The sequence below is a fragment of the Gambusia affinis genome, linkage group LG11 (genome assembly GCF_019740435.1).
Source record: "Gambusia affinis linkage group LG11, SWU_Gaff_1.0, whole genome shotgun sequence".
NCBI lineage: Eukaryota > Metazoa > Chordata > Actinopteri > Cyprinodontiformes > Poeciliidae > Gambusia > Gambusia affinis.
Genome location: NC_057878.1, coordinates 5,156,723 through 5,181,501, shown reverse-complemented (window position 1 = coordinate 5,181,501; position 24,779 = coordinate 5,156,723). Strand labels below are relative to the sequence as shown.

Below are 24,779 nucleotides of genomic sequence, written 5' to 3'. Positions count from 1 at the left end.
CTTATATAATGCATAAGTTAATTATACTTTATATTCGTATAAATATATATACTTCCAGTTATAGGACCTGTTACTGAGATTTCCTGTAAGGTAATTATACATTTTATAAACTGGTAGAATATTTGTGTTTTTGTTTTTACAAATATAGACAATGTGACTAAATTATTGCAGATAATTATCGCACTGACTATATTACATAAATATACATTCAAAGACTGTATAAAAAAAATACTACAATGAAGATTTAGATATCTATTTCTATATAGCAACATCATATATCTATATCACATGTCACGTGACTATTAAAGTTTATTCACATCACACAGACCGCCGTCATTTCACGCCAACAACCAGCTGAGCCAATCAGAGGCCACATATCATCCTGCTTTTCATACAGGCCTTTACATAAAGACCCGGGCTAAAAATTCTCTTTTTTGTGTCCTGCATACCGATGCTCGTCCATTTTAGAAAGGATAACCTTTCATTAATGGCCTTTCTGTTAACAAGCATTTACCTGCAAGACAAAGAAAATGATTAGCGACCAAATGATCGCAGAAGGCCTACATTCAAAGACTCTGTTTCAGGCGGTCATTGACGTCAATCTGTGACGTGTGATTCGAGGTTTGAATACTTTCCTTTTCCTTTTTAACTTAAAGTTTATTTTCAAATAGAGAAGCAACTCAGTTAAATTAAGTCATTAACAGCTTATATATTACATAAGTATGTATTTTATATATTGAAATTACACATTATATAAGCTAGTAGAATATTTTGCATTTTGTTTTTACAAATATTGACACGACAAAGAAAAGAGAAAGTCACTAAATAATCGCAGATAATTATCGCAGTGACTATATTATCGCAGATATAAAATGAAGATATTATACAGTCTACCTTCAAAGACTGTATAAAAAATACTGTGATGAAGATTTAAATATCTATTTCTATATAGCAACATCCTACATCTATATCACATGTCACGTGACTATTCAAGTTTAGTCACATGACACAGACCACCGTCATTTAACACCAACAACCAGCTGAGCCAATCAGTGGCCACATATCCTCATGCTTTTCATACAGGCCTTTACATAAAGACCCGGGCTAAAAATTCTCTTTTTTGTATCCTACATACCGATGCTCGTCCATTTTAGAAAGGATAACCTTTCATTAATGGCCTTTCTGTTAACAAGCATTTACCTGCAAGACAAAGAAAATGATTAGCGACCAAATGATCGCAGAAGGCCTACATTCAAAGACTCTGTTTCAGGCGGTCATTGACGTCAATCTGTGACGTGTGATTCGGGGTTTGAATTCTTTCCTTTTCCTTTTTCACTTAAAGTTTATGTGGTAATGTGGCCTCGTCTTTCCTTTTTGGTTCATATTTATGTTCCTTATATCTCTGTTTTGGATTGCTTGTTATAATGTGAAGTTATCTAGTTTTGTTAGATTTAGTGGAGTTATTGGGTTGTTGTGTTCTTAGCTTATTTTCAAAGCTAAGAATCTCGGTTAAAATCATTTATTAACAGCTTATATAATGTTATTATACACTATATAAGTTGTGAATAACACATTTAATATATAAGTTAACTATACATTAGAACAGTATAAATGTATATACTTCCATTTATAGGCCCTGTCTGTAAAATTTTATGCAATTATATTTTGTAAGGTAATTATACATTTTATAAACTGGTAGAATATTTGGGTTTCTGTTTTTACAAATATTGACACGACAAATAAAAGACAAAGTGACTAAACTATCGCAGATAATTATCGCAGAAAAACTGTATAAAATGAAGATCTTATACAGTCTACATTCAGAAACTGTGTAAAAAAATAATACGATGTAGATTTATATATCTATTTAGTAACAAGATATATCTATATCACATGTCACGTGACTATTAAAGTTTAGTCACGTGACACAAATTGCCTTCATTTAACGCCAATACCCAGCTGAGCCAATCAGAGGCCACATATCATCCTGCTTTTCATACAGGCCTTTACATAAAGACCCGGACTAAAAATTCTCTTTTTTGTATCCTGCATACCGATGCTCGTCCATTTTAGAAAGGATAACCTTTCATTAATGGCCTTTCTGTTAACAAGCATTTACCTGCAAGACAAAGAAAATGATTAGCGACCAAATGATCGCAGAAGGCCTACATTCAAAGACTCTGTTTCAGGCGGTCATTGACGTCAATCTGTGACGTGTGATTCCGGGTTTGAATTCTTTCCTTTTCCTTTTTCACTATAAGCGTAATTATTTTCAAAGCGAAGCATCTCAATTAAATTAAGTTATTAACTGCTTATAAAATGCTATTATACACAATAAAAAGTGTTTATAATAGTTATCTATTGTATAAATTTATTTTACATTAGATAAGTATAAATACATGTAGTTTCATTTATAGGTCCTGTCACTGAGATTTTCTGTAAAGGCATTTTTTTGGTAAAGTAATTATACATTTTATAAACTGGTAGAATATTTGGGTTTTTGTTTTTACAAATATTGACACGAAAAGACAAAGTAAAAAATTCCGTTTTAAAAAATGCTCCAAGTAACACTAAAACATTTCAAAAGAAAACAAAATCTGCATTATTTGTTTTCCAATTTCTCTCACGCACCAGTGCGTGCGTTCGTCAATGAAAGTCATGGAAACGACGTTAGCGTTCTCAACCCTATAAATGACGTTGACCTTCTGAATTCGTTCCCCTTTGCGACGGGACTTTTGAGAGAGACGCCTGAAGGAGCCTTTAAAGCCTCGGAAGGTTTGAGCTTGTCGAGAAGTCTGCTGTGCAAAAGTTATTGAAGAAGCACTTGCTGAAATACGCACTTGCTGAAGAAGCCCGTGGTTACCAAAGCTGCGAAAGACGGTTCCTGGCCAGGAGAAGGACCAGCAGGGTGAACAGCTGGAAGGTTAACATCACTCTTCTACTATTTTTAATAAACGAAAGCAAGTTATTACAACGATATTAGTGACTTGTTTAGTTTATTTTGTGTTTGTGTGTGTGTTTTGAAGAAATACAGACTGCTGTAGAAAAAAAGACGAGTAGCATTCTTTGCTAGCATAGATCGTTCTTAACTAATGAGCCTTTTTCTGAACTGAATTTCGCTGGAAATGTCAGGAATGTTAAACTGTGGGTAGTGATTTAATAAATATATGTATTTTACTGAATTATAGTTAAATTAGTTAAATTAACGTCAAATTCCTGAAAAATTAGCTTGTTTTTTGACCGTTATTTTTTGAAAAATGCCGTGATAAACACTCAGTTTCCATGGATACGCTAAATGAAATGCCTTAAATATTTAATATTATTATTTTTTTTTAAAATTTAAAAAATTGTATTTGTCCTTATAATAGCCTATATTTTAATTGTTCAGTTTCATTATTTTTTTCAAGATTGGGACATGTTGATATGTTTTTCTTTACGTTTTTCGTTAGCATAGCCAGGAAACATGGTTGAATTGATTGTAAAAAAACAAAAATGGTGATATTTAATCTAAGAGTATCAGGTTTGATGACTTTGGTGTCCAATTCTTTGAAATTTTGATGATTTCTTTGAAATAAATAGCTTTTATAGGTCTCTTTTCCATTTGTGGGGTGAAACTAATTTGTGAGTTAATTTAAATTGTTTTGTGACTTATGTGTTCGCTTATTGACATTTATGGATAAATACTTCGGATATTATAGCATTAGTGTTTAAGAAAAATTGTTGTTGGTTTGAAAAAACAGTCAGATTTCTGTCCAATTCTCAGCCTTTAGTTTATTTATTTTATTTTTTTTTTTGAAAAATGCCCTTAAAATTATACTTGGTTTCCATGGTAATGACATCAGACTAGGTTTGCTAGGACACTAACATCAATCAAATCAAAGCTAATTTTCACAAACAAAATAATGATTTATTTGTGAAAATCAGCTTTGATGACTTTGGAGTCTAATTCTTGGTAAACTGGATGGTTCTTTGTCCATTTTTTATCTTTTTGATAAATGCCTAGACAAACATATTTAGTTTCCATGGATACATTGGTGACATTATTTAAAATGACTTCACTAAAAAATAAAGAAATGAAGACTTTGCAGACATGTGCCTCCTCCTATTTAATGATAGACTTTAATATGTTTGTTTAGTTTTTCTAAATGGGTGAATTAATTAAAAAAAAACAAAAAAAACATTATTTGAGTTGGTTAAAATCAGCTTTGATTAATTCCTACTCTTTGTTTAGGACGGTTTAATTTGCATTTTAGGGCTGCAACATATTTGTGAGTTAATTGAATTAGTATTGTGATTCATATTGTAGTTATTTGACATTTAGGAAAATGTCAGTAATGCTGTTTGTAGTTGTTTTGGTTTGAAAGAAGTTTTGGAACCAGCATTTTGAACAATGTGGTATATGTAGTCTCCATGGATACATTGATTAAATCACAACACACAACTTTATTCTTATAAAAAGTCATTAAAGAACAATCAATGTGTGCCTGTCGATTTCACAAAGTAACTAAATTATTTAGTTTATTGTAATTACTCAAGACCAGATACACAGTCTTTTGTTCCATTGTATTTTAGTGACGTATTATTTTCAGAAGTTATTGAATGTTAAAATTCATTAGAAAAACAATCATTCATTTGTTAGTTAAAATCTTGGGGGGATTGCAGGGTTTGACATTGTTTATGTGTTTTAAAAGTTATTTGTGGTTTTAGAAGATCTGTTTTGTTTTATTCAGATCTTTGGAATAAGTAATCAGTGTCTGGTCCAGGTTTCAAAAAATGCCTCAATAACACATTTGGTCTCCTTGGATACGATCAAATAAATCCTGAATACTTGAATATTAAAAAAGTTTTTAGATATATATTTCTCTAGTATTATTTCTAAGTAGTTTAGTTTATATTTAAACTTATTATTGTTTAGTTTTATTTTTTAAGAAAGAGGAGTTTTGAATAATTAGTTTTTTACAAATGCTGTGTTGGTCCTTTGCATGTTTGGAGCTGTAATAAATTTTCACGCTGATCACATTTTCAGAAATAGTCAACAATATTAATAGTGATGTGGTGATTGGAAAACTTTTTATCTTATCAGATTACTGTATTATTTTAATAATTTTTTTTGGCTTATCTCCAGGCAAAATATAATGGCCATTTTAACACTGGATATGGGTTTCTAAACCAAATAAACAGTTTCATTTTTTGTAGGAGCCCCTGGAAACGGAGGAAAGGCCACTAATGTCGGCCTGATTATGTAGATCCCTACTTTAAAAGATGTACATGTATAAAGTTTTAATTTTATAGATGTACATTTCTGCTGTAGGCTAAATGTGGGAGTATGAAGGTATTACTGATGGGGTGTCAGAGTAGCTGTGGCTGTGATAACTTTAGTTTGATTATCTACAATTAAGATTTTGGTCATTTATAAATGCTATTGGAAACATTTTTTTTTTTTTAAACTTTGATGGTTTTAAAGTATTAAAGTTGTGTAAGCAGTGATTGAAGTATAATAGTAATGAAAGCATCACGTATCTTATCCTGGCTATTATTAAGAATGATAAAATGTATCTGTAGCATCAAAGATTTGTGAGGATGGGTTGTTATAGAAACTGAGTAACTTGTTGCAGGGTTTTATTTGATTCACACTAATGGCACAATCTAAGACTACAAGTGTTTCATTAGCCTTTAAAAAGTCATAAACACAGTGTATAGCTCTTTAATTTATGTTTACAAATGTTTAAGAGTTTATGGCTAGGAATGAATTACCAATAAATCTAAATTTGATTTATTGTGTTTAATGATTGATTGGTACCAAGATGAAGCTGCAAGTTTGTTTGTCTGAGTGGTGATGGTCTATACGTGTTTGATCATTGAGTTTTAGAGTTTGTTCTGGTTTTTATGTAAAATTGTGTTTTTTGTTATTTTCTGTGACTAAAGTTAAGTTTATTTATTTAATCTCTTAATTCCCGTTCTTGTTGTATAATCACATCTAGCATAGCATTAATATTGTTAATTAAATATATTCAAGAAAAACAAACACATTCACAAACCTGGGTTATTGTATTGTTGGTATTTCAGTGTTCCCTCTAAACATTGCTTTGGACTTTTGTGATTTTTACAAGATACATTATTATAGCTTTTTGCTTTGTTTTTTTTCTTCACAGCCCATACCATGGAGCTTCCAGCGGATGGATCCCCGATGTTGGAGGGACTTCCAGATAATGGTAAGGAAGACGGTAAGTTGTGTTTAAATGGAGCGAACATGGTTTCTGAAGACCATGGAGAGGAGTTGAGGTATAGTTCACCTCCACAGCCTGAGGACTGTTCTACCAGCACCACCGGTAGCTCTTCTTCTAGCTCCACTGGTAGCTCTTCTTCTAGCTCCACTGGTAGCTCTTCTTCTAGCTCCACTGGTAGCTCTTCTTCTAGCTCCAGTGGTAGCTCTTCTTCTAGCTCCACTGGTAGCTCTTCTTCTAGCTCCACTAGTAGCTCTTCTTCTAGCTCCACTGGTAGCTCTTCTTCTAGCTCCACTAGTAGCTCTTCTTCTAGCTCCACTGGTAGCTCTTCTACCAGCTCCAGTGAAGATGAGGTAGGTAATGGAGACCAGGACTTTAGATCCCGATTTCGGGTTGTCCAGGTCGTTCAACCAAACATTAAATTCCTGTGGGGCATCGGCGTGCTTGAACAGGCATTGGAACGTCTGAAATCGACGGTTGATCAGCTGGGCTCCGGTGACAGTAGCCCAGTGGTCCTTGCCAATGTTGCGTTGCAGCTGCCTGAGATTCTTCCCCATAATTTCAAATATATACAAGACATTGGGGTGGCTCAGAAGCCCCAAGAAGACATGGCTCCTTCTACTTGTCTTGAATTCCCATCTGGACTTGACAAACAGGAAGAGCCCATTTTGCGTCCAGAGAAGTCCAGTCCTATTGGTACCTTGCAACATCCTCAGGTTGGTTTGGAAGAGGACAGGGCTTCTTTGACTTCCAGCCCCACTGAGAGAACAACGAAGAAGGTGGATGCTGCGAAGGATGACGACCCACCATCACAACCTAGTCATCAGGTAGGTTTGAAAGAGGACGCGGCTCATGTGACATCTGTGACTGGTATAAACGGGAAGAGGAGAAAGAACAGTGATGATGAAGAGCAGCCCCCAGCCAAGAGGTCTAGGCAGACTGTTACTGAATTGGAGCTTGCCATCAAGTCTATTGTCCAGTCCTTCCCCTCCCAAGAGATGGAATATGAAGATCCCGTTGTGTTACCACCTGTCCTCTGTCTCTCACCTTTGATGTCGTGTGAGGATCCTGGACTGTCATCCCCTATCCTCAGTCCCTCCTGTAAAAGTCCTGTTTTCTCATCCCCCGTCCTCAGTCCCTCAACATTGACTCACTGTGAAGATCCCATTTTGTCACCCAGTGTTTTCGGTCTCTTACCATGGATGCCATGTGAGGATCCCATTCTGTCTCCCCTTGTCAGTCCATCATCAACACACTTTCCAGATTCAAATTGTTCGTCCCCTGACTTCCGTTTCGGGATGGATACTGAAGAGGAAGCAGAAGAGGAAGCAATACCTTCAACCTCTAGTGGAATTACAGCAAGAGAGAGTTCCAGACACTTGTGGTTTAGACCTCACTACGACTTGTCAGGTGACTCTGATTAGATTGGGATCCGTAAAAACTGAAGACCTGTTTGGGAAGTCACTTTAGGACGTCATCATTCCTCTCATGTTTTTTATTAAAGTCAATGGGTTTCTAGTTAGCCTGAGGAAGCCTTAGGTAGCGTCTTGCACTGGGGCTTTTCTTCTTCTTTGTGTTTTCCTCTCAGCTCCCCCATGTTTCAGGGTGTAATAGTGGTGCTTCCCAACACGCTGCTCTCCAATATAGTAAATTATTCTGTCCTGTTCCTCTACTAATCCAGTCTCCCAGTTTTTAATCTTTCAGGTTTTAGCTGCTCATCGCTGGATCCTTTCATCGTTGTCCATGTGGTTCCTGCCTTCTGGATCCCTTGTTTTTCACACTGCTTGTAAGTTTTTGCTTTCCACCTTCACATGATACTGGTGGCAGATCAATAATGTCTCTGATCATTGCAGGTTGGATCTCCTCATCCTGTTAACCTCCACCTTCAACACCACCAGTCAGACGGAGGAAGATAAGAGAACCCTGTTAACAAAAAAAGTAAAAACCTTTTTTTAACTGGCTAGCAATTTTAAATATGGATGAAATTGATGTCAAATTTCAGAATTGTTCTTTATTGTCCACTTATATTCTGTTTGTTAACCCTGTTGTCTTTTCTCTTTATTTCATTTCTACATCAACTCGTGTCATTTGACATGAGTTGACCAACAATGAAAGCAGAAACCTGCTCCACCTGTAAACCTCCACCTTCAACACCACCAGTCAGATAGAGGAAGATAAGAGAACCCTGTTGACAAAAAAAGTAAGAAAACATATTTTTACCAAAGTAACAATTTTAAATATGGATGAAATTTAGATCAAACTTTTTTTTTTCTGTATATTCTCTGTTTTTTAACGCTGTTCTGTTTTCTCTTTATTTCATTTCTCCGTCAACTCATGTACCATGACTGGAGTTGACCAACAATTAAAGAAGAAGACCTGCTCCACCTGCTGATCTACTGGCTGTAACAGATTGTGGAAAAGGTGAGGACATGATGACTTGATGAGAAAGTCTCTTTCAATCATCTGTTATTCAGACAGAGATTAAGGAATGTGTGTCTGATCATGTGTTGATTCTCCAGCATCACCAGCAGCACTGGACCAATCAGGAGAGAGAAGACACAGAGGACTGAAGGGACACAGAAAATCCTGCTGGAAATCCTGAGATGAAGTTTCCTGATGTAACCGGGGGAACCTGAGGACACAGAATAAAGAAGGACCATGTGAAGCAGGTCCTTCAATAACAAACCAAGCATGAGCAGTCTGTGTTGCAGCAAACCTGAAGAACCCTCTGACTGATGATACTCTGTTTTCCCCATACAGACTCATGAAGAGGATGGTCAGAGTCGCTTTCTTGACTCTTATGAAGAATCCTTCTTTGCTTCATCTCCAGAGGTTCCACAGTCGTCTCCAGAACAGAACCAGAACCAGAACCAATCCAGCCTTCTTTATCAGATTGTTGAGCCTTTTGAGGTTCCTGGCTCTGATGCTGCTGCACCAACAGATGATAGCAGAAGAGATGACACTCTCAGCAGCAGACTTCAAGATCTGCAGCAAGTGGCTGCAGATCTACAGTCGTTATGACTTTTCTTTGGTACCGGAACCAGGCAGGATGTCTTCCACAACAACGGAACCTCTTCTTGGGTCAGGCAAAGGTTGAAGAGATGCTGCAGAATCCCACAGAGGGACTCTGGGACTGAAACCATCTGGACCTGCAGCCTCGTTCCTGTTCAGTCTCTCCGGCTGCTTCTTCACCTGACTTCTAGATACAGAAACGTTGGAGGTGGAGGCAAAGGGAGCAGCAGCGTCTCCTGATGTGGTTGAAGACAAACTTGTGGAAGCAGAAGAGTCCATGACTGAGGTGGAAGATGGAACATCTGAGGTTCGACAGGAAAGCTGTGGGTCAGAGGAGGATGAGATTCTGTTTGGCTGCAGACAGGAGAGGATGATGATGATGAACTTGTTCCTGGACTCAACCTGTTGAAGAATGTGTTCAGCTCATTTGCTCTGTGCAGAAACTGTTATTGTTCAAAACAAAAGTCATGGTAGCATGTTTTTATGTAATAATGAGTATGTAATGTTTGGAATGAAGAAGATATGCTGCATAATCTGATGGAATTACAAAAGATCATTGTGGCTCCCGCTCAGTGCAAAAACATATTTTGTTGGTTTCTGAAGAGTAAAAATTGAACAAATGTGTACACTTAAAGATTAAGTTTATATTTCACAGTCATCACAATGCTAAAGAAAAGTCTCACAACAGTGTGAAAATCATGGTGTTTATTTACAAGACAGGAAGCAGGAGGAAGATATTAAAGAATGTAATATTTATTTTGCAGTGTCAGGTTATTTCTATGTATTATGATATAATAAAACATGTATTTTTGGCCTTATTGCATTCTGTTTTATATTTGTGTGAAATTTTAACTTGATTTTGAAAGCATGTAAAGTAATCAATCTGATCATAGAGTGAAATAACATTAAGTTGTAAGCAAATTCAATAAAAGCTTTTTTTGCCGCCACTGCTTTGGTTTTATTCAGATATCAGATTTGGATCATTTGAGATGATAAATATCTGTTTTAGAGCAGCAGGACAATCATTTGATTTCCTTTTTTATGATATTTAAACTCTTTGGCATGAAGCCTGGTACAAACAAGAAAACATTAAAGTTTGATCATCTTTTATGTTTTAAAAATGGGCTCAAATACAGAATCTCTTCTCACATTCATTCTGTTCCCACGGAGTCTAAAGGAACAGATTAAACTGATCTAAGCTGGGAGGAACTAACAGGACATGGAGAGCTGCATGAAAAAGAGATAAAGGACAAAAAACACATGAGAAAAGAATAGTGGACAAACAAATGAGTGGCCAGAAATAAAAGATTAAGAATTATATTTAAACAAAAAAGAAAATCCCAAGTCAGGTAAAGTAAACCAGCTCTTGTATCTCCAATAGTTTATATGTTAAAATCGTAGGTGTATTCAATGTCGGTAAGGTACTGAACCCTAGCTTTCACTTCTCATGTGGCCCAGACCCGGTGGCTGAAGCTTTTCTGCACCTGGAGGACTCACATGTCATTTTGAACCTTCCCGGGCTGGGGACGTTTCAGAGGGGCCTTCCTTGCCAGTTGGGGAAGCTTGCTTCTCTGAGTACGATTTTCATTTTGGTCCTTCACCGGCTGGTAAGGAAACCTTTCCAGCAGTTGAGTCCGAAAGCTCAACCTTTGCTTTGATGAAGACGGGATTTCAAGACAGAGGCCACGAAGAGGGAGCTTTCAAAACCACTGCCATAGGGAACAGGCAGAGGAGAACAGGCAGAAGCTACAGCGAGAAGCTGCAACTCCTATCCCCACCAGATCTAACTGAAGCCCCCCTGGCAAAACACAAGGCATGATAAAAGAGCTTCAACCTTAGAAGTAAAGCAACAGAAGGCTCCCAAATTTTAAAATTATATGAAACTAAAACAGATCCCTTGATACAAGTGTCAAATTCTCATAAAGCAGCAAAAGAATTAGGACTTTTTCCTGGAAATCTTATCAGCTCTCTTCCCTGCCATAAAATCATCCCCCTCCAAGAGGTGAGAGGAAGTTCATGAAGGGGAAGAAGGTTTGTTTTATGGTCCATCTGACAGTAGAGATAACTCAGACTAGTGGAGTAACCTTAAACATAAATTGTGAAATCTGAAATTACAAAGCATCCAATTAACCTTTTTTCCTAAGGAATATAAAGATTAAGCTTTTTAAACCTCAGGGTTTGTTTGGAACCATAGGTCATAGGAAGTTGTAAAGAAGTCATTATCATCGCATAAGGGAGGATTTTTATGTAGTTTTAGTTTCATAAATTCAGAGAACAATTTTCTCCTTAGAGAGGATTGTTTAAGTAAGCAATTGATTTATGAGTAATGAAATAATATGGGAAGTTTTAAATGTTTCACAACTGCAAAGAAAATAATAATTTGGTATTGTGAACCCTTGAGTGGACATCTGCAGAGGTCGACAAGCAGTGTTAATGTGCCAACCTGAACATTATCCAACTTCTTAATACCTCAATTTAGGCTTTGATGAGAAGAGGGCTGCTTGTTTGGTTCCACGGCTCCAGCACTGGGATCAATAAAACTTAGAATACACTCTTTAAAGGGCTCTTTCCCTTTAAAGGGATCTTTGAAATGTAAAGTTAAGTGAAATTTTTATATTTTAAGCTGCGTTAGTAGATGTAACTAAATTGATGAAAGTAAATAAATGTAATATTTTCTAGACTAAAGTTTAGAACCTTTTAATCTTCTCATCTCCTGAAAAAACCATGAAGGAGATAGTGAAGCACTGCTTCACAGGGCGGGCATCAAAAGGCTAACATTCAAGACAGGTGCAAGTTTGGCAGGTTAAAGTAAGAGAAACCAGATACTGCATTCAAAGCATGATGAAGACAGAGTGGATGTAGTGCAATATCAGAGTACAGGATGGAAGATTGGACTGAATCAAGACATTGTCCATAAGTTCAGACTGGGGAGCTAACTGGCAAATTGCTAGCTAATGTTGCACACTCGGAAAAAAAGTGATGTCGAGACATGTAAATTTCCTTTACTGGGCTTTTTTTTCTGAAAATACAAACAATATTCATAAATGTTGAATGGCTACGGCTGCTATGTTCTAGTGAGTTTACGTTCTTCAACACAGAAACTTAGCTTAGCTGTCTCGATTGAAATAATCATATTTCCGTTATTAATACAGCAACGTATATTTTGTCTTCCAACTTCATGTCACAAACATACAATGCCTTCGGGTAACTTTTTCACTACTTCAGCTAACCTGAAAATACAAACAGCCTTCATAAATCAGACATGCGTCACGCTGTGGCTGCTATGTTCTACTGCGCTTACGTTCTTCAACTCTGAAACTTAGGACCCAAGGCTGCCCTAAGCGCCTGATCAAAACTGATCCCTTTTTAAACTCATTTCACTCTCAGCCAGAATAGTTACCAACATATATATGAGTGTTCAGTTTAACATAGACAATGAAACACAGTTCTTTTTAATAACAATACAAAACATTCATAGGAAAGAGAACAGAATCATATTTTAATGGAAGGGGAGAGGTGTTCTTTAATGTAAAGTCCCCAGCAACTGGTCCCCCACACAAAGCAGGAAAAACAAGTTGCATTTACTTAAATTTATGCAAACCAATTTTCCCTCTAAAGATTCAATTACTGCAATCCTAAAAGTAAAAGTATTGCAATCCTAAAATAACTTCATCAATTTTGTTTTTAAATGTGTTTTTTTATGCATTTGGTTGTACATAAACAAAATAGTAAAGATATCTTGACATTAAAAGTTATATGCGAATAAGCTGTTTGGTCAAGATTTTTTCATGGTAAACAATATTCTTAAAAACTCACCCAAAATCTTATTCTCAGCAAAATTTCTATTTTTGTCCCTTCTGCCTACAACAGTGGCAATATATTTCCTAATACATTAAAAGCACATGGTTTGACATAATTGTACTGTTCAAAAGTTTTACGTTTGCTTGAGCAGAAATGCCGTCGTGTCTGGGCATGTTAAAATGTTCAACTTTTACCACCCAAAATCCTCACCACTTTCAAATAGTTCACTTTTTATTTTAGTAGTTGCATGGATTCAACTTAAATAACTTAGAGCACTTTTTTTCAATCCAAAGGTTTCTGCCGCTTGATTAAGATGAATACAGACAACAAGTTGATGATAATCAAGTCATGTTCACGTGAACTTTTTTTTAAAAGTCTGATTACAGTGAGGAATGCCAGAGTCTAGGTTTAGCAGACGGTTGAAGGCATCTGACTCACGCCTCAAACTCAGTACCTGTTTACTCTAAGGCAAAACTTTGGTAAGGTTAAATTTAGCCGGCTAAAGTCAAACGGTGAGAAATCCCTTGAGTTACTCAAGTTTCTTGTTTGTTCAGATCTTTTTAGTTGTTTCCATAGTATGATAACTACTTAACTCTCAATTCTGTTGTGTCTAGAGGCAATCTAATCATTCAGTTCATAAATGAAGTTTTATTATCAGGATTCTGCAAGTTAAATATTTTCATAGTGTATTTCAGTCATTCATTCCACAAATCATATTTGTTAGTTTCTACTTTGTACATCATTCTATCCACTCACCGTTTATCTGTCTTCTTGGAAAATGTTTAAATGTAAGAAAGTGAGAAAATGTGTCCCAAAACCTGTGACCTCAATAAGTGATAAATAAGACTGAGTTTAAACTTTTAAGTCCCCAGTTAATTCTTAGTGACCAAAATGTGAAAACATAAATAATTTGATTAAAACTAGAACCAGTCAAATAAGAAAGAACACAGCTTTATTTGTTCTCAGTATAACTTGAACATCAGTTTCATCACAATTAAATGTATTGAGGAGCTAAATGCAACAGATTGTTAATGCACTTCAACTCTGTAAGAACATCAGCCACATTTATTTTAATTAAAAATGTTCCATCAGCACATTGGGCTGATGTGATCCTAGCTCAGAGAAAGGTGAAGGTCTCTGAAGGTAAACACCGACTGGCGGTCAGGAAGACGGACACTGATGAGGCATCCAGGAACTCTGAGGCTGCAAGAGGAACCACGATGGTCTGCGGAGATCAGCTGTCCTCCTCGCCACATCGCAGCATTCCTCCCACCGGCGCATTTTAAGTCTCAGAAGGCTATATTATATATTTTTTTTAAAAAGAAAAAAGGAAAAAAAAAGCTCAGGTATCTCTTCTTCTTTAGTATCAGAAAAACAACTCGCGTCAGGTCGCGTAGTAACAAAGCACACAGCACATGGCTCCTGGAGGCGGGGTGCTATACCCCCCTACAGAGCCGAGTCGGGCTGGTGGAAAAGTGGTCACTCAAAAAAACAAAATCCAGCAGTGGTGTAAACAAAAGTCCAGGCGCAAGGCGCTACCTAAGACATCACCAGTCCTGTTTTAAAGCCATAAGTTTCAAAAGAATAAGTCATTAAAGCAATGATCTCCTGACATTTAAGTGTGTCCTTGTGGGGAATTAGCTCTTCGCCCCCCAGAGATCACAATTTTAATCCGAGTCACTATAACTGTAAGGAGGTCTGAACCAGGAACGTCGGAAGCTCCGTCCTCTTCTCCGGCTGCCTGGGCAAAGGCCAGATGTTGACGGCATTGGTTCGTCACAGTCCTCTCTAGTATCTTCTAGTCCTGAGATGCTGATTCGAGGAACTGAGGGAATAAACCATGAAGAGGACTGCTCATTTCCAAGGACCTTCTCACAATCCATCTTCTTGTTACGGTGATCCTCCTCAGCAGTTTCCTCTCTTGGCCTCTTTCTTGAGATCCAGAGGGTCGGAGTTGGGGGCGCCGGGTCTTTTGTGACACCTCCCTGATGACATGGGGAGCCCTCCAGGTGCAGAAGAGCTTCAGCCACCGGGTCTGGGCCACATGAGAAGTTACAGCTAGGGGTAAGCACTTTACTGAAACTATTTTTTTGTGAAAGGTCTAGGACCTCCTCAGCACTCTCCTCCGTTGGCCTCTTCTTGGCAATGTGGCAGACAGATACCAGTGGAGAAGGATTCTCCTTTCTCTGCCTTTTTTTGGAGATGGTGGCCAGACATGCCAACATCTTTTTGGTGATAGTGGCAAGAATTGTTAATGAAGGGTTACCCTTCCTCTTTTTGGAGGCAGTGGCAAGAGATGGTGGTGTAGAAGGGTCCTCATTCCTCTTCCTCTTTTTGGAGATGGTACTTGGCGATCTCGGGGGAGCAGAGTCTTCCTTTCTTGCCATCTGTGCAGAGGTGGTGGGGGAAGATGTCAAGGGAGCTGGATCCTCTTCAGAACTTTCCTTGTCTTCTGTTTGGTCAAAAGACCCCAGCCAATTTAAACCCCTTCCCACAAGTCAGCAGCTTCTTCAGCACGTTTTGCAAGTCACAGATTTCAGCCAGTTCAAACCGTCACAGGCTTTTTAGGCTCCTTCAGGCATCTCCTTCCAACATTCAAAGAGAACCGGGAAATACTACCGGGGACTCTTATTGCTGGATTTCAGACACGTGACCTGGATGACGCAGTCACGTGACTGAAACCCATCAATTGCTGGGTTTCAGTCACGTGACCCAGATGACACATGAAATTCAGATGGAGGGCCGGAAGTGGATTTCTCCGGTTCAAAGCAAAGCAAAATTGATCACAACCAGTAAGCTAATGCCTTAAATAGGCTGGAACAAACAAGGCATCTCGAAAAAAATACGTGTATATTTAGGATATGATGTTGGGTTTCAGTCACGTGACTTGGAGAACAGTAACGTGACTGAAACCCTTTTTTTAAAAATTAAACACTTTGAACAATTGTACAAGATCACGTGGCATGTACATACATGACGAAATTAAGTCTTACAGGCTTAAGGCACACATATAATTGTAAGACAACAGTAAAAAATGTAAAATAAAAATACAATTTGTCGGACATCAAACAGAGGGATAGCAGAATGACAAAAACAATCAGAAAAAGACAAAGGGGCATTAGTTCTCAAATAAATTCAGATTGTTATAGAGCTGCATCCCAGGCTCGTTTTTCACCAGTTTTAAGGTTCTGAAGTGGTTGTCCATTAGAAGGTTTTTTAAAGGGTGAAAAATTAGGGGTTCTTTTTCCCCGTTTACTGGAGTAGATGAAGAATTTCACGAAGATCAACAGATTGTTAAGATTGAAGTCTGTTTTTCTGTCCCTGTGGGTGGTTCCAAATATTATATCCTCTCTTTTTAAGGGATGATGTAGGGAACGTTTTGTTGAGATCCAAGAAGTTTCTCCAAAATGTTCCAGTTTGCACACGATAGAAAAAGAGATGATGTGTTGTTTCAATGTCGCTGTCACAAAAGGTACAGCTATTAGCATCAAAGTTGAATCTTTGTCTTGGAAAAATTGCCAATTTTAAAATGAACTTTTTTTAGCCTTAGAGGGTATTTAAAGTCAGCAGTTCTCCACTTATTAACCTCTGAATCAGAAAGCAAATTTAAAATGGAGTTTTATTTGGTCGGACAGGAAATATAAAATTAGTTAGATGCTGACGCATTCGTTTGTTAGAGTTACTTCTGTCCAAAAGGGTAAGTCCGACCAGTTAAAGAGCAGGTAACTGAAGGTTAGCTAATTGAATATTTACATTATGAACCAGATATTTAATGGCAGTGGGGATAGAGTTCATTACTGTGTTAAACTGAGTACAGGAGCAATCCAAATTATACAATAAGCAAAATTTGTCATAAGACAACCAGTCTCCACTGTCACTAAGAAAATGTCTTATGGACCAAATACCTTCCAGTGATTCAAATACAGAGACCTATTCCTGTGTAACACGTATCTGTTATTCCAGATGGGAGTTTGGTGAGGAGTAAAGTTGTGTGTGTACATTAGTTTCCAACGCAACAAAACCTGCTTGTGAAAGGCAGATAACTTAACAGGATGTCAGTCCACACCAAAGTCGCATCTAAGAACAAAATCTATGCATCCATTTTTTTTTTTTAAACAAACCTTTGGGGAGATAATACCAGATACTGTTTCCCTTCATTAAAAAAGATTTCAGACAATTTACCATTAAGACCGCATTTAAACAATCAAAGTCATTAGCTTGTAAACCTCCATCTTAAACACATTTGCTTTCTTTAAGTAGTGGACTCGATTTTACCAGGTCAAATTAAAGTTCAGCTGATTTATAGCTTTAATGTATTTGTTAGGTAGGTATGGCCGACCTCTGCCTGAGGTTGATATAAGAGATTTCAAACCTGCTGGAATAGCATCGAAAACAACAGCAAAATCTTTAGGAGTCACAGGGAGATTATATTTACAAAGAACTTCACCATAATTAAACAGTTGACCATCCTCATTAAACAATTGTTTTACAGATAGAATATCATTATCCACCCAGTTCTTAAGAAATAGGGATTTATGCTTGATGCAAATATTTTGGTTATTCCAAATAAAACAGTTATGGGGGAAAAGTTATGTTTATAAGCCAATGTCCAGGATAAAAGTAGTTGTTTATGGAAGCTAGACAAATGAACAGGGAGCTTTTCTATTTTGTAGTTACATCTTAATAAAATATCTAGGATTTAAAGACTTGTGTAGGAATCCAATGTCACATTGAATTAGGATTTTTTTTCAAATATCTTTGGATCTACCTAACTTTGAATGTAGAATGTACAGGAATAAAGTCCAGAATATTGAAACCACCAGAGCTTAGTCTATTGATCATAACATTTTTCCTATTAAGATGGGATTTTTTTCCCCCAAATGGAATCAAGGCGTATTTGATCAATTTTAGTGCAAAGGCTGTTTGTGACATTACTGGCATAGACAAGATGAGAAAGACCTTGAGTTTTGGTCAGCAGGACTCCACCAGTGTGACCATAGATGAAATCTTTGTTGACAGGAGAGTAAAATGGGGTCAAACCCAGCAACGGCTGGGTTTCAGTCACATGACTGGGCCATCCGGTTTTACTATCTCTGGTAACTATAATCCTCTGAGTTCTTTCCAGAAGAAATTCCACGTCTTGTTTTCCTGAATCTAACTTCCTCCTTGTCCTCCAGTCTTCTGGATGCTTCGCTCTAATGTTCAATCTCACAATAAGATCCAGGATCTTCATCTCCCCCGTAGACAACTAACCAAGACTTTCACAATATTCAGAACCATTGTATCAATAAACCTTTTAAATCTTTCTTTGGTCTTCAGGAGTATCTTTCATCTTGATCAGAAAACTGGCGTAAAATACGGCAACTTTGAAAGGGTTTTATGTAACCTATCCACACAAAATGGCTGTTGTGACCTGTCAAATGGCTTTAGTGAAACGTATTTGTTTATTTTTTTATAAGCATATAAAAATGATTATGAACTACCCCCATCATGAAGCATGATGGCGGTAGTGTCATGCTGTGGGGATGGTGTTCTTCAGAAGGGAAGCTGATCAGAGCATATGGGAAGACTGCACAATGTTATCATTGAATTAAAATGATCAATAGTTGTTTTTCTGTTTGGTGAAAGTTTGCAGTCACTAAAGCCAGTCTAGTACCGGTTCTCTTGCTTCTTTCATCCATTTCTGTTAGAGTAAAACCGTTAAGCTTGTCTTTTTTTTCTGTTCTTGTGGAAAACCTAACTGCCCACTTGGGTCAACAAAGTGTGCAACTTTTTAGATCTTCATCTGGCCTCACACGGACATTTAAGACATCATTTCAACTTTTGCAAAAAACTTTTTACCCAAGATCCTCCTGCATAAAAAACCCCCCAAAAAACATTAGCAAAAATATGGAGCTGCAACCTGCAGACAATCCCACCTGGATCTTATTATTCAGGCCATTTCCTGCTATGTGTTTCTGTTTGATGGTTTTACAATATTCAGGGAAATTGAAAATCTATATTTCTGCAATTATTAGTTTCATAAACTGTTGCACGCTCTTCCTAATGCAACTAGAGTCAGAAGATTGTTTGCTTTATTTAATGTTGTTTCAACTGTTTCACTTTTAAAATCTGAATCAGATAGATGTTGCACTGCTCTGTCATCTGTTTTTACTTTTTATTATTTTATGATATTCAACGTTAAGCCACTCTTGTGAAAAAAAATAGTATCTCGTAATTATGAAGGTGGGTCTTTCACAGTTGGCTACAGTTTTGGTTTGTCTTTCTGGCAACTCAGTGCAGCTAGAAAATACTCTTAAGTAAATCATTGGCCTATTTGTTACGACAGAGTATTGGGGACGTGTAGGTAGGAAAAAAAGGGAGTAAATTTCTGCTGAGGAAACGCAGAAATTTTCAAGAAAACAAGGAAATTTAAGAGTTTTGAAAGTCAAGAGAGAAAAAAACCCCATACATTTTTAGTTTAATTTTATACATTTTTGATTTAAAAAAAAACGGGATATTTTCTGAATTTTAAAAGTAAAAAATGTGCTGGAAAAAAAGTTTGACATTTTGATTTGCACTTCAGAAATCAACAGTTCTGTTTTTGAAAGTTTCTGAGATTAATCTAAAAATGTCACTTTTTTCTTGGAAATTTTTTACCTTTGTATCTCAGAAATTTTCACGGTTTTGGGTGAAAATTTATTTCTCTTTTTTCTTTCTGCATTAACCCTATTACAGTTTTGAGCTTTCAAAACTGAAAAAGCAACAACTACTGCAGTAAAAATTTATGATTGAATAGTTATTTCAATAATTGTTGAATTATTATTTTTATTTTCACATGCTTTGTAGTTTTTCCACAGGAATTTATTTATCTTTTTTCTATCAGCAATGGCCCTAATACGTCATCATACTGAACTTTCGAAACTGAAAAAATAAAAATAAAACACGACAAATTCCCAACAAAAAAAATCAAAAACAAACAAAAAATAATTCTACAGTAAAATCTAATTATTGTTGACTTGTTTTTTTTATTTTTTTAGCTCAAATTAATAGTTAACACTATTCACATTCAGTTTTAAAACACTCCTCTGAAGCTCTGTTGTTTCTTTTCCTAGCCACAGTTCGCAGTGTTCTGCCACAGAGAAATGCTTTTCCACGGTTACATAACTCGCCGAGTCTCTCCGCCGTGGATCCTGCCGAGCAGTCCCACAATGCAGAGCGCATGGCGCGTCATTGGAGGGAGCCGACGATGATGGCGGCGGTCGGTGCACCAGAAGTGATCACACAACTGGAGAGCGCTGCCAAAGTTTTAATGGTGAGGAACCCGGCCGTGTTTTGTCCCCGCTTCGGGCTCGGAACACGCTAGTTAACCCGGTCTGCGGAGGAGCTCGTCGGGTGAAAATCTTCCCCGCGGCGGTTCGTTTCGCCCCAGTTGTTGTTGGTGACTGTGTTCAGGTTAGAGACGGTATGTCTGAACGATGCGTGGCGCAGAGTCTCGGTCGGTTCCATCCCGTTACTAAACCTGTTTATTAAGTTTAAATGCCGCACCTTGTTATACATTGCCCTCCTACGTCTCCGGACTTTAAGTACCAACCCCAGTTTTTGTGCTGTGGCTCGTTTTTTCCCAGAAACTTCAGCGGTTCGCGTTCTCTCTGTGTCGCTAAATCAAGTTTTTTGGACTCTAGACACAGTTGCAGCATGTCGCTGTTGTTTATATTCTCTCTTCTGCTCCTCCGTCTACAGCTTCAGCTCCTCCTCGCCTACCCACATCACACTCTTTTCCGCTAAACGCTTACTTATTTCAGCCTGAACCGGAGCAAATGAGACAGAAGAGCCCGGCTAGGAGCCAGTAGCTAACCATGTGCATGTCGGTGTGTTTGCTGGGTATTTCAGCTAGCTGCTGCTGCCTCTACATGACCTTTTTAATCAAACCAGGGCAATGTAAATAACCCAGCTCAGCCCAAAGTGACATTATTAGAAAGGCAATTTTTCACCGTGCAATAGTGAGTCAAACAGCTGCTATTAAAGGTCCACGTTTCACTCATCTGCAGGTGTTTTAATCTGGGAGCTGCGACTGATATAAAATATTATCAACACAAATCCAGGCTGTTAATGATTCTTAAAATCTAAATTAGAAGAAGGCTGAAGGAAAAACAGCAGTTAGGCGGATGATTAACTTTCATTAAATGATACATTCCTGTCCATTTAATAACTCTCTTTAGATTTTAAGCTAAATCAAGAAAAATGTTGTATATTTTACCTTAATAAATGTTTAGAAGATGTGGTAATTCCCAATCACCAATTTGGTAAAAGTATGATCTGAAATTTCTCCTGAGAGCAATAAATGACTAAAAATAACCTTTTTTTTTTGTTAAATAAAATATCTTTTTCAGAATTAGGTCAAAAATACATAGCTGTCTCCTTCTGGACATTTATGACTGGAAATTGATGTACACAGTAAAAACCTTTATATCCTAAATCCCTTGCATAGATTCACTAGCTTTTATTGAATACTTGAAATTGTAGTAGTTTGCTATTGTGACTATTTTTTAAGTTTTTTTTTTAATTTAAACAGAACAGCTGATTTTGTAAGAGTAAAAACCTCTAATTTGTCATTATAGGGGTTTGATTGTTGAATCGTTCATATCTTTTAAGAAACCCTGTTGGATATATTAGGACCAGAAGAAATGTCAGTGTTTTTTGTTGTTTAATTTCACCGATAGTCCAGCAGAACGACAAAAATGATCTTAGATTTAAAACTGGGATTAGCTCCTTAGCATCAATCCCAGTTAGCATAAATGGTCTTGCCAACAACAGTTCCTGTCTGTGTTCCCAGTGAAGGATTTATAGTTTTTATCCAAGCCAGGATCATCCCTAGTTGGCCGGTTCTAATCTAAAAAAAACTATATATTTTTTTTCAGTAACCCTGATCAGTGTAGAAGTTGTTACTGCAGGAAGAGAACCCCCAGATTTAGATTTTGTTTTTATTATCAATGAAATTAAAATTAAAAGAGACAGTTGGACACAACTATCTCTCCCTCTCTCTTTTTTTTAACCTCTGGTTCTCCTGCCCTGGACACGTCTGACTAATAAACAGATTCTCGTCTGGTTTGTAGCGACTGGTTTCAGTTCGCTTGGAAATTTTTCTGTGTGAAAAGGAACCAAACCGCTAGAAAAAGCGGCAAGTTGTCAAACTTATCAATTGGATGCAGACCAAAGTAAACAGAAAAGTGTAACTACAGCCCTAATAACAGGAAAAAACAAATGGTTAGTTCAGTCAATTTATTGGTTGCTTGTCAGGGATGATCAAGTTTTGAATATCACCAGAAATTTGTACATTTTCCGTAACAAAATAAAGAAATTTTCCAGATTTTTCCCCAACACATTCCTACTCTTAAACTTGTCAAAAACCAAATAGAAAAGTGAAATATTCCTTTTTCCAAACTGCTGAACCCGAAGCGAGACTCAGATTTTATTTTTCTGGGATTCGACAGTAAAACTCAATATAATGTTTTCTACTCGATGTCCGTCATGCTGGAGGAAAACTTTGCCAGACAAATACGAGAATCTGATTCTGGAAAAATCTTGAATTTCGAAATGGGAAAACGTCCCTGTGAACCGTCCTGGGTGGTGTGTTTGACCCGCCAGGCCTCTGAATGAACGTCTGTCATTCCCTTTTAGTTTAGAATGAAAAGTTGTTCTAAATTTGGGCTTTAATCTAACAGCAGAGCGCATTAGATCCAGTCCATTGAGTCTGTCTGCTTCTAGTCGTCTTTTATAACTCTCTCTCTCTGTGTGTGTGTGTGTGTGTGTGTGTGTGTGTGTGTGTGTCACCTCATTATGGCACATTATGTGTGGTTTGTCAGATAAAAGGGCCTTTCTTCCTTCTGCTGCCTCCAACCAACTGAGCTGCTTTTACTGCAATTAGGTCTGGAATGTGACTTTCCTGCTGGGCGGTATCATGGATTCGCCGCTGTATTTGAAAAAAAAAAACTGTTTGTTTTGCACTTTCTTAGAGCTGTAATCTGTTTATTTGCGTTATGAGAGGCTTACTTGTGTCTTCTATGAATGGCGGAGGCAACACCACTTTGAGGAAGAGACACATCATCAGCTGCTGTGACGGTAGCAGTGGTTTTGATAGAGCTGGTTTACAGAACACTGTTTTGTCTAAGCCCTCAGTAGGGTAGGGTTTCAGCTGCATCGTCAGTAGGAGTTAGACTGTGCAAACTCTGCTGCAGCTTAGTGTTTTTTTTTACTGAAAGACTACGTTGGAAAATAGTTTTGTTATCTATATTCATCGACATTTCTTCTTATGCATGTCGATGTCTCAAGCTGCAAAATAGTCTGTCAGTTTCTGGACGATGCATGTCCAAACCAATTTGGTCCTGTGTGAGATAGAAGTGCACCGATCCGATATCAATATCTGTATTGGTATCGAGATTGGAAAAAAAGTCTCGCTCGGTGACGATGTAGCCGATCCATCAGGGCAGATCTGTTCAGTCTAATTCTAGACTTTATTGTTTATGTTGCGTTTTATTTATAATTCCTAATTGCAGTTTCTGAACCATTTGAAAACATTTTTGTTGTTGTTCATTTATTGTTTTTACGTTTGACCCAGATAGTCCACCTTTTTTCTTTTTTATTTGTTTGTTTTTCATAGGCTATTCTGCTCCTAATTTCACTGGCTGAACAGATTAAAGCTGTTTTTTCATTTTTGACCAACTTTGTGCAGCTATTGGTCTATTTAAGAGTTATCTAATAAATTTGGAGTTTAGTGCATTTATGTTTGTGTTTCAAAATGAAACATTTTAGGTCAATGCAGGTGTTTTTCTGTACCGGCCGATACTAAACATCGCATATCGGTATCAGAAGTGAAAAAAGTGGGTCATTGGATCCCTAGAACAGCGGATTATTTAAAAAAAAATAAAATCCTTATTTGCAGCCCTAGAATAAAGCATAAAAAAACATTTTCCAGCACGCCGGTTTGACAAAGTACATGTTATCTTTTTAAAGCTTTCTGCCTGAACTGTGCCGTTGCGTTTCTTCGCAGGCACCGCCTCCATGGTCAGCACAGAGCAGGCAGCACGCTGAACATGTATTCCTCTCCTTCAGGAAGTCCAAGTCCCCGTTCGCCATCTGCAAGCACATCCTGGGTAATTCGTCGAATAAAACGCCGAACCTGCGTAGTGTTGTGGTGCTTTGGAGATGCTCAGGAATCACCTCGCTGGTTACAAGCTGCCGGACCGCGGTGACGTGTTGCTCCAGGACATGTTTGAACCTGATTACAGGAGAATCAGCCTGTGGTGTTGCGGTTGGAAGCCAGCTTGTTTTATGAAACGGATTTTTGGAGAGATAATGTAAATCTTTGCAAGCTCTGCATCTGAAATTAGGCCCACTGTGCCGATTTCCAAGAGTGATAAATACAATCCCTTGTCTTGGACATTTGATAAGAAAACAACTAAATTAAAACCATTCATGTTAAAAAAGCAAAAAAAAAACAACATTCAGACTTATTTTTAATAACCTTAGTTAAAAGTTTATCTTTTCCAAGATTTGCTATGAGTTTATTTCAGGGCTACAACCAACAATTATTTTAGCATAATCGATTAATGCCTTTCTGACAATTGACTGGATAAAAAAAGTTTGGCACATTTTGCCAATTTTTCAAGGTATTTTTTTTTATTTAATATAAGCAGTGTGTTAAAAGGTGCAACTTAACAAATAATAAATTTTTTTTTTCCTTTTTTAATTGCCTAAAATGTA

The 24,779-nt window shown here is 37.3% G+C and overlaps 2 protein-coding genes across 6 annotated transcripts in view; both read left to right on the top strand.

Moving 5' to 3' along the window:
* Nucleotides 1–2,665: 2,665 nt before the first annotated feature.
* Nucleotides 2,666–9,010, top strand: LOC122839859 (protein AF-9-like). 5 transcript variants are annotated; one of them, XM_044131859.1, is made up of 9 exons: nt 2,666–2,923; nt 6,153–6,401; nt 6,546–6,940; nt 7,052–8,010; nt 8,078–8,162; nt 8,323–8,424; nt 8,576–8,645; nt 8,744–8,893; nt 8,985–9,010. In XM_044131859.1, exons 2-4 carry the CDS (start codon nt 6,161–6,163, stop codon nt 7,646–7,648), a joined length of 1,233 nt encoding a protein of 410 aa, XP_043987794.1. In that variant the 5' UTR covers nt 2,666–2,923; nt 6,153–6,160; the 3' UTR covers nt 7,649–8,010; nt 8,078–8,162; nt 8,323–8,424; nt 8,576–8,645; nt 8,744–8,893; nt 8,985–9,010. The 5 variants fall into 5 exon arrangements, with proteins under 5 accessions (XP_043987794.1, XP_043987795.1, XP_043987791.1 ...); XM_044131860.1 differs by having other exon boundaries at nt 6,546–6,944; nt 7,056–8,010; XM_044131856.1 differs by having other exon boundaries at nt 6,546–8,010.
* Nucleotides 9,011–20,085: 11,075 nt separating this feature from the next.
* LOC122839861 (exportin-4) overlaps nt 20,086–24,779 on the top strand; it is a 58,656-nt gene continuing 53,962 nt past the window's right edge. Inside the window, exons 1-2 of the mRNA XM_044131861.1 lie at nt 20,086–20,331; nt 24,067–24,169. Coding sequence (XP_043987796.1) covers nt 20,239–20,331; nt 24,067–24,169 — 196 coding nt within the window. The 5' untranslated portion in view covers nt 20,086–20,238. The remainder of the gene's footprint in view (nt 20,332–24,066; nt 24,170–24,779) is intronic.